The 10,051-nt window shown below is 52.4% G+C and overlaps 1 protein-coding gene across 2 annotated transcripts in view; it reads right to left on the reverse strand.

Moving 5' to 3' along the window:
• camsap2a (calmodulin regulated spectrin-associated protein family, member 2a) overlaps positions 1-10,051 on the reverse strand; it is a 42,801-nt gene that overhangs the window by 8,357 nt on the left and 24,393 nt on the right. For both annotated transcript variants that reach the window (XM_056603949.1, XM_056603948.1), the window contains 7 exons: positions 9,812-9,953; positions 9,005-9,144; positions 3,578-3,674; positions 3,370-3,469; positions 3,157-3,188; positions 2,948-3,017; positions 689-2,768 (listed from right to left, as the gene is read on the reverse strand). In XM_056603949.1, coding sequence (XP_056459924.1) covers positions 689-2,768; positions 2,948-3,017; positions 3,157-3,188; positions 3,370-3,469; positions 3,578-3,674; positions 9,005-9,144; positions 9,812-9,953 — 2,661 coding nt within the window. The remainder of the gene's footprint in view (positions 1-688; positions 2,769-2,947; positions 3,018-3,156; positions 3,189-3,369; positions 3,470-3,577; positions 3,675-9,004; positions 9,145-9,811; positions 9,954-10,051) is intronic.

Genomic DNA, 10,051 nt, shown 5'->3' on the forward strand with positions numbered 1-10,051 from the left:
CAAGGGGTGCAGCAGCCTAATTTTAGCACTTAATCCTTTTCCCTCTTTTCTAGCCAATTAAGATTTCATGTGATCCCCCCTTTGCACTCCCAAGTCAACATGTCCCTCATCCGTTCCTCCACAGCTGGGACTGAATTATTCACAGCAGCCCCACTTTGTTGACCCAGATCAGAGCTAGCCTACAAAACAAATGGATTGATGACAATGTCCTTAGATGGCCCATTCCCGAACAGACCTTGTGAAAACAGACATGGCCACCGCAAATCAGACAAAGGATGCTGTAGGCGCAGTCTATCTAGCCATTAGGCAGCTACTTTTATCCAAAGTGACTCAAAGTGGATTCAGATACAAGTCATTAAGGAGGAGATATCAGCAGCGTTTAGCAGCAGTCGCTTCCACAGAATACTTATTTTTTTGGATGACGTTCATGTGTTTGCATGTGCATGCCAAGAACGACTGTTAAAGATAGATTTGGCTTTCATGTAAAAACAAATGATAACAGAAATGTGCAGACAAAGAATAATGTCTTCCGTTCACGATACTGAAATATGCGACAAACAAACACGTCAATCTCTGTTTGCCTCCAGCAGCAAGACTCCCCCTGGCTCCATCCGTCAGACCCCGTGACCTGCCTGCGCAGACGCTCATTAGAATAACCCAAAACCAGGCCGAGGCACGACAACGATACCTTGAAGAAGAACCCCCGGCACGCGGTCTGATCGTCGTCGTCCAGGCCGGCCCCGCCATCGTCCCTCTCCTCCAGAGCCTCTGTCTCTGTCTCTGTCAGCAGGGGCACCTCCACGAGGCTGCCCTTGGCCTGACCGAGCTGGGGCGGGCTCTCCGTGGGCGTCACCGTGAAGGACTCCAGCACCGGATGGGACAGGACCTCGGAGACGGACGTGTCCACCGTGGGCTTCAGGTCCGCGTCCGTCTCTTGGTCCCATGCCGGCATCCCGGAGACCTCCATGTTCGCGTAGACCTCCCATTGTTTGACGTTGCCGAGTTTACGGGCGACTTTGGCGGAGGAGGTGGTGGTGTGTGGCCCCTCGCTTTCCAGGGAGAGCAAGGGGTCCTCCTCGTTCCCGTCCCCGTCTTGAGGGTCCGTCTCCGGGTTGGCCCTCGCTGGGTTCTCCCCCATGTACACAAAGGAGTGGGCCAGGGGCTGGCAGGGAGAGAACCTCCGTAGCCGGGGGATGCTGTCCACGGACTGGGGCGCGGTGAGGACCCGGTTGTAGGGGGCTAGCTTCAGCTCGCTGGGGCGGGGGGTACGGGGGGTACGGGAGTGGAAAGAGGCCGATTTGCGTCTGATGCTGGTGGGGGATCGGTGGGCGACGCGGGGGGAGTCGACCGGAGAGGAGGGTCCGGAGGATCTGGTCCCAGCCCCGCCGACCCGACCGGGGTTCTGCCCGGCGGGGTTTGCGTGCGGCGCGGGGATCAGCCACGCTTGCTGGTGCTTCTGCTCCCTCATGGCCATGATCACCTCCTGCTGCTGGGCCAACCGCTGCATCTCCGTCTGCAGGAAGCCCAGCGAGTGGTTGAGCTTGTCGATGGAGCGCGTGTACTCCGTCAGGTCCACCTCCGTCGGCTGGCCCGCGAGCGGCCCGCCGCCCTCTTCCCTGCCGCCTTGCTCGGCGCCGTCCGGCGTGTCCGCCACGCTCCTCCCCCCCGCGCGGAGGGCGGGGCTCGGGCCCTCTGCCTTGCCCCCGTCCTCCGCCTTCCCGCCCTCCTCGGCGGCGCCGTCGCCCCGCCTCTTCACCACGTCGAGGAACGCCGAGCGGCCCGTCCGCTGGCGGTGCCGCGTGAACGCCGCCTCCACCTTCTTCTTCTGCGCCTCGATGGCCTTCCGCTTCTCCTCCAGCCGCATGCGGAGCTCCACCATCTCCGTGGCCATGGCCTGGGCGGGGTCCACGGGCGCCACCCGCAGCGGGACCGCCGGCGGCGCCTTGGCGGCCGGGGGCGGGGGGGGGCTGTGCTTGCGGACGGGGCTGTGCTTGGGGCTGGGGCCCCAGGTGACGGACAGCGGCAGCCCCAGCTCCGAGCCCTCCGGCGTGGTCTTGAGCGAGCTGCTGCTGCCCCGCCCCGAGTCGGGCGCCGAGGGCTGGAGCTTCTTCTGCTTCTGCTCGGCGAAGCTGGTCATCCTCACGGCGGCGGACGGCGAGCGGCCGTAGCCGGCGCTGCCGCTGGGGCTCGGCGTGTCCAGCTCCAGCTCCAGGTTCACCGAGCAGTCCCTCAGCGACGAGTCCTCGTCCAGCGCATCCTCCGTGCGCACCTGGACGCCCGTGTCCATCTCCGTGTCGTCCGACGAGCTCGGGGGCCCCTTGAAGTCCGACTCGGACACGGGGTCCAGCGGGGCCCCCAGGCCCGCGGGGCCGTGCAGGAAGAAGCCGCTGTTGGTGCCCTCGGTGGCGGGCCGGCTGGGGCTGATCATCCGCAGGGCGTCCTCCATGGAAGGGCCACCGCCGGACGGGAGGGAGGCCGCGTCGCCGTGCCCGTTGGGGTAGGCCCGGCCCGTGGTGGGACGGACCTCAGCCTCCGGGGCGGCCAGGCTCTCCGGGCAGCCCTCCTCCTCCTCGATGCCCAGGTTCTGGCCGTGGACGGGCTGGAAGGACAGGTTGCGCTTCATCCCGCGGGGCATGTGGTGGACCTTGAAGCCCGCGCCGTCGTCGGTGCTGGCCGAGCGCACCATGCCGCGGGGGGGTGTCTCGGAGGCCGGTGCCGGGTCGCTTTTGTCGAAGGGGATGTCGAAGGACACTCCGTAAGGCCCGGACCTGTGGAACACCACAAGGAGAAGGTAGGATTTGTTCTGTGTTGAATTCAGTGTTAAAGTGTGTGTGTTGTAAAACTATGGTCTGTTTAAATGTGAATGGATGCAATGATTTGATTATCTTAACATTTATAGTCATTTATTTTCATAGGTTACAAACTAAAAGAAGAAAGGAACTCCTACCTCTTCTCTTTAGGCCAGGTTCCAACGTTGCCGTCCACGAAGGACATGGAAGTGGACCTCCTGATTTCACCTGAAAAGCATTAAAACAGAGCAGTCTATAATGTAGCAGGGTTATGGCACAGTAACAGTTAAAGGGGCACGCACAAATAATGCAAAATAATATTGAGATAGCAACCTGGACTTTTAACAAGAAGTGGTCGGGGAAGTACCTGTGTTGCGAGGTTGTGGGCGGAGGGGTAGGCTAAAGATAAGAGAGACAGAAACAAATGGTAAAAATGTCATCATCGCACTCGCACTAAATAAATCGATTTCTTTTATTACTTAACCAATTCAAAATGTAGGGTTTATTTCTAAAATGTCCAAACGTTTAGCATGGCATCACATTTCCTACACTAGGATGTAACGGGGAATAAATTAAACACCTTGGTCTCTCAGGACTTGGAGATCTGTCCATGAAGCTTCTCTTGGTTGCCTTGGAGATGGGGACCGCTGGAATGTTCTTCAGTAAGGAGGATGGAGTCACTGGGGTCAAACAAAGGTCATAGGTCAACATAGGGTCCCTTACGCCTGGACAACGTGGGAACTCTGTACAGCTTTGAAACATTTTCATGTGAAATATGATTTCATTACCGGTGCCTTCACCGTCCAGAATTCTTGGCTTGACGAAAGAAGGCTTGTCCACTTCAAACGACGTGAACAACTCTGCCATGAAAGCCAGGTAGTTGCTCTAGGGAGAGGAACAAAATTGCGGAGGAACAAATGTAGTTATATTAGTAACAACACAAACAAAATGAAATAATACACACCTATTATCTGTACGAAAAACATAATAAGACACGTCGTCTCTGGTGTTCAGAGCTACATTGTCTAAATACAAAAACAAAAGGCTGCAGCTCCGCCGATCGGCCACAAGGGTTCACTGCTTCACCTAACGTCTCACCTTTGAAAAACGTCCAGAAAAAGACACCCATCACCGTGTTACTGACATGAAAACATCTACTGTCCTTTTAAAACAGCCACGAGTACCATCCTTATTGCACTGATGTGCTTGGTACTTGGTACCATAATGGACCTGTGCTTGCAATAAGGGCCGTCCAAATGGAGAAGACACCTACAGTATGCATCCAGAGCCTGCCTACCGTCTGTCTGACCTGGATTCATCAAGCGAGGAATGCGACAATCCAAGTCCCGCCCCGTAACGGGGTCAACCTACAGCAGGAGGTCAAAGCGCCTTCAGGAATCCATCCTCTATTGACTCTGGCATTATTCACTGTCACCTTGTCAGCCTTTCAATCAAATTGGATTGATTATTTTGTTGTTTTGCCGTTTAAATGTAAATTGGTCTTCTTTGAATAAAGAGAAAAGTAAAAGTAAAGCATTCTGTATTTCTGGTGAAATGATGTTATGTCACCCCGTTTTTTAAGTAGACCGTAATGAGGAAATGTGCTCTCAATATGCACTCAACTGGAACAAAGCAAATCCAAAAATCCACAGCATGTTTTTTTTTTCTATTGTTACTTGCTCACCATGGATGTATTGGCACACTCACCAAAAGCTTGTGATCTCTCTCTCTCCCCTCTCCACTGTCTCTGTCTCTCTCCTCTCCCCTCTCTCTCTCTCTCTCTCATCTCTCTCTCTCTCTCTCTCTCTCTCTCTCTCTCTCTCTCTCTCTCTCTCGCTCTTCTTCTCTCTATCCCACTCTCTCTCTCTCGCTCTCTGTCCCTCTCAGTAAAGACACACACACACACACACACACACACACACACACACACACACACACACACACACACACACACACACACACACACACACACACACACACACACACACACACACACACATCTGTGTAATGTAATGCACCAGGAGTGACCTTGAGAGATGTGTCTAGGGTCCAGACAAAGAATGTCTCTTTATATGACTTCTAGCTCATCACAAAAATGATGTCAATGATTTACCTTCCTAGCAATTGCTCTCTCTCTCTCTCTCTCTCCAAACCCCAACTACCCCAGGGATGCGGAGCCTTAACAACCCATCACCCCCCCCCCCCCCCCCCCCCTGCCCCTGCTGCAGTATTTCCTAACTGTCGACACAGGAGGTATATGGTTATTTATTTATAAAAGCAGGTTAGAGACATTGCAGCGTTGCAATTCACCGACCCAACGGCAGTCCCAGCATGGACGAGGAAGAGGCACGCGGCAGCCATGACGATTAAAGTGTCATAGGCAAACCTGACTTTGATTCACAGTGACACATTAAGACACATTACCACATATTGACCCCTCAGCTTCAATCACCATCACTCATTACCACTCGCTCTGTTATAGCAAGCATGTAATCACAGATTCACCATGAACTCCCCAGTCCACCACAATGATTCAGTGTGAAGAGGAATTCAGATCGGATCAATGGATAGAGCTTTCATAGAGCTGAGACTAATGCTACAGAGCAAGTCGCTGGGATACATGACTGGAGGGGTTGCTATGAGTGGTAAGCTCTCAGATGTATTGTTTCAGTGAGTGTTAGTGGAAAGAAAGAAAGAAAGAGTGATGGCAATAAATATATAAATAAAGGGAGAAAGAAAGGTAGCAAGAGAGAAAGGGTGAGAGAGAGACAGAGAGAGAGAGAGAGAGAGAGAGAGAGAGAGAGAGAGAGAGAGAGAGAGAGAGAGAGAGAGAGAGAGAGAGAGAGAGAGAGAGAGAGAGAGAGAGAGAGAGAGCGAGAGAGAGAGAGAGAGAGAGAGAGAGAGAGAGCCCTCTTGTAGTGTGGCCAGACCAGATGGCTTAAAAGAGCATGAGTAAAGCCCCCCCCCCCCCCCCTCCTCCCCCCCATCTGACCACAATTGACCATGCATGGGTTGCATCTCCTCAGCGACACACAGACACCAGCAGACAGGCACGTACATGCAGCGGAACAAAGTCACCTGCAGAAGCATCCCACCCAGCAGCGGAAACACACAGTCAGAGCAGTCAGGGAACCTAGCAAAGGATGACCAACTTAGTCTGACAAGACACACACACACACACACACACGCACACGCACACGCACACGCACACACACGCACACGCACACACACACACACACGCACACGCACACACACACACACACACAGACACACACACAACCCCACACACACACGCGCGCTACCTACCCCTTTGCCCCCCGTGCGGTGGTGCGTTGCCCCACATGCCGGCCCCCCGGGTTGCCAGGTCTGCGGCGGTGTGGTCCGAGCTGGTTGTAGGACGGGGGAGTGTCACACTGTGGCGTTCTCAGGGCGAACGCTGCGAGGGGATTGGTGGTAATTCTAACAAGCTGGGAGGGCGGGGGGTGGAGCTAGAGGGTGGGGGGGGTGGAGCTAGAGGGCGGGGGGGGTGGAGCTAGAGGGTGGGGGGGGTGGAGCTAGAGGGTGGGTGGGGTGGACTGTGGTATAATCCACTCAGACAGCCACCCCCCCCCCCCTCCCCTCCACTCCACATATCTACATGGGCACACACACACCCACACACACACACACACACGCACACGTGTGAGTGCGTACGCGCGCGTGCTTAAGACCTGTGATGTCATTAATCACCCGGGCCAGCGGGTTGATGGAAGGATCCGGAGCCCTCCGTGAGACATCACCTCCACCAATCACGGCGCTCGATGGGACTGGCAGGTTAAACAGGGCTTAAAAGGGGAAGCCATTAACCATTTAACCACACTGTACTGACCCTGGCTTTATTACTGTAGCATGGCTGCCACATATGAAGAAATTATAGCGTATGTGATTGTGTGAACAATGCTATTGCTAACAAACACCCAGGTAATACAGCTACTCTGCACTCGCTCCAGTTGTCGTTTTCTTTTACGTTTATTCACTCTAATTTTTCACGATATGCTCTGATTGGTCGCAGCCTCAAATTGAAGTCACTTCGACGAAAAAGAATCAGCTACAAGACTTCAAGTAAATGTACAATGAAGTAACAGGGAAAACACAGAGATAGAATAAAGCAAGATCTTATCAATAGTACAGCAGCCATATCGACGTCATATCAACGCCACATCACCGTGACACGCGCACAGTGCATTCTGATCACGTTCTATTGTGTTTAGAGCTAGCGGTTCAGCACTGGTTTAATGCGTAGCAGACTGCGGTTGAGAAGCCCCCTTGCTGAGCGAACACACTGGAGCTAGCTCGTAAACAAACAGTGCTAATTGCCCTCCGCGGAAAAACAACAGCGGGCTCATTGAAATCCTTCTGGCTAAGGAATAAGTAAAAACCAGCGACACCCCGATGCTAGTAAGCTCTAGGTATCTCTCTCTGGTTTCTGCTGGATCAACAGATGTTAATTAAGATCTCGGCTGTTTAATTAAATGTAGAGCACGCAAATGGCTGTGTTGTGATTTACTGCTTTCGCTTCCCATTAGCAATCAATTGCTACTGCAGGCGAGGCTTTGGCTGGAGGGGTTAGCATAAGAGTGCGTGGGCACGAGGTACAAGATGCTAATATGCTCTCCAATGTGCTTCGGACACAAAGGTCTACATGTGATGGGTCTTGGGAGATGGCACTTGGGAGCGACACTCAAGATGCCATTAAATCATTTGTATTATGTGTAAGTGTGTATGTGGGCGCACGCATTAACGTGTTAACAGTCAACAGTGTTGACATTAAAACAGCTACTGATTCGATGACTGATTTGATCTGCTGAATATCATCCATCATCTGATGGAATTGATTCTGAATCACTTCACTAATTTTTCTTACCCTTTTCAATTCAGTTAGATATTCTATCCTGCCTTATTGTAATTCGTATTGTAAACACACACAGCCCTGACTTCCTGTCTGTTTTGCCTATTGGTCGGCCTGTTTGTCTGGGAGGTCAGTAGACAGACAGAGATGGAGGGAGGGAGGGGGAGAGAGAGAGAGAGAGAGAGAGAGAGAGAGAGAGAGAGAGAGAGAGAGAGAGAGAGAGAGAGAGAGAGAGAGAGAGAGAGAGAGAGAGAGAGAGAGAGAGAGAAAGAGAGAGAGAGAGAGAGAGAGAGAGAGAGAGAGAGAGAGAGAGATAGTTTCTCTCTGCGCCTCTGCCTGGAATCTGGGTTACGGTTGCAGTGCTCTGTGTTTCTGGCTCGGGATTCACTCTGCTCATATTACATCGTACTGATTGAATTTTTTATCCTGTACCCAATCGGCAGTCATTAAATGCTGTGCGGACAGAATATACACAGAGTTTTAATGGCTTTCTATGGGACATCTTCACTGTGGATCTCTCTAAATTGCATACATTTGCAATGTCCTTTGTTGAAGAAGATATGTTGGCCAATGGGAAATAGAGATTTACAGACATGGAGAAGAAAGAAGAAAGAAAGAAAGAAAGAAAGAAAGAAAGAAAGAAAGAAAGAAAGAAAGAAAAATAGTATATGAGCCGAGGTATATAAGTATATAATACACAGAGCAACATTGAGACAACGGAGGACCCAGAACGATCCCGTCTGTGATTGGTCAAGCTTGTGAAGGTCTACATCACCAACTGTATGCTCCAACATGACTCAGCGCTCACAGCACGGCTCACACACAGCTACAGTGTTTCACAAACCATCAGTTCTTTCCATCCATTCAGGCTGATCTCCTCTCCTGGGCCCTCTATCCCACTTCAATCATGGCTCATTCCATTTTAACACTAAAATGAACCAATCAACCAACCGATTCAACTTCAAATGTTCTTCACTCACTAGCAACAGTCAAAAACTGAAAAACTGATTCGAAAATTCTAATAACAAAACATATTTGACAGCCCACAGTTGAATATGACTTGGATTAAAATAAATACAAAACAATAAATTATCAAATTCTATCCCCCTTTTTAACAACTCAGTTAAAACATCAAAACGATTCTAAAACTCCAAAAAGATGTAGATCCAATGAACACCTCATGTTCTTCAAGCCATTTAAAGGCAGCGACTCTCAGCCTCTGCCCTCCCTTCCAAACCCTCCTAAGTCCCCCCCATGCTGCCAGTCCCCTGGTGGCAGCCGCCCCCTTCCCAGTCTGCTCGATCCCCCCAGCCCATCAAACATTTACCTTGATGGTGGAGGACGCGTACAGCATGTCCTCGAGGGTGAAGTGGCAGCAGCCGTCGAGGTGGTCGCGGCAGAAGTCCCGGATGAGCTGCAGGTTGTACAGGCTGTCGGCCAGGGTCATGTTCTCCTTCAGGCTCACATCTGGATGGGGGCAGGGGTCCATGGCGTCAGGGGCAGAGCCGATCAGGGCGTGTACGGGGGTCACGTGAACCGGTGAGTGAGTGCAATACAAGCAGCAGCTGGTGGTCTCCGCGCCATTTTATGCTACGACCTGTTAATGTAGGCGACTGATCATTTAAATGATGGGCTGAGTTTGGCCAATCAGAGCAAAGGTGAAAAGGGTTAATCCCATCATTCAATGGGAATGTCACCTGATGTGTTGCATCAGTCCTGGGTGACTTGGTTCTTTGGATGGTGGGATTGTTTCAACACAAGGCGTTGATTGAACGTGTTTTTGTGTGTGAGTGTGTGTGTGTGTGTGTGTGTGTGAGTGTGTGTGAGGTTTGTCTTGCCTTTAAAGCCCTCATCAACTCGACAAGATTACGGGTCTTCGATCTGATAAGCCAATCACACTGTGGTAAACAACTGCGAGATGGTACTCTCGCACAGTTGGATGAAGCCGAACAGTTGCACATATAGGACCATACCGCCCTCACGCCCTCCCTCCCCAGTCAGAGACCCCCTCTCCCAGTCAGATCTCTCTCTCCCAGTCAGAGCTCCCTCCCCCAGGTCAAAGCGCCCCGTCCCCCAGGTCAAAGCGCCCCCTCCCCCAGGTCAAAGCGCCCCCTCCCAGTCATCCCAGGCCTACCTTCCAGGCCCAGCAGGGCGGGGCAGTAGAAGTGCAGGAGGGCGGCCAGGGCAGACCCGTCCGTGGTGTCCTTCAGCAGGTTGTCCACCGGGGGGATCCAGGGCCTCTGCTGGCTGGGGTTCTGGTCCTTCCTGTAGCGCGTCTGCGGTAGCACACAGGGTCGGTTAGCATACCGCGTCGACGTCAGAGCGGATGCAGAAAATAGCTGTTTTGTTTGCTGTTGGGTCAACTGAGCACTGA

Source organism: Gadus chalcogrammus, chromosome 12 (assembly GCF_026213295.1).
Source record: "Gadus chalcogrammus isolate NIFS_2021 chromosome 12, NIFS_Gcha_1.0, whole genome shotgun sequence".
NCBI classification, from domain to species: Eukaryota; Metazoa; Chordata; class Actinopteri; order Gadiformes; family Gadidae; genus Gadus; species Gadus chalcogrammus.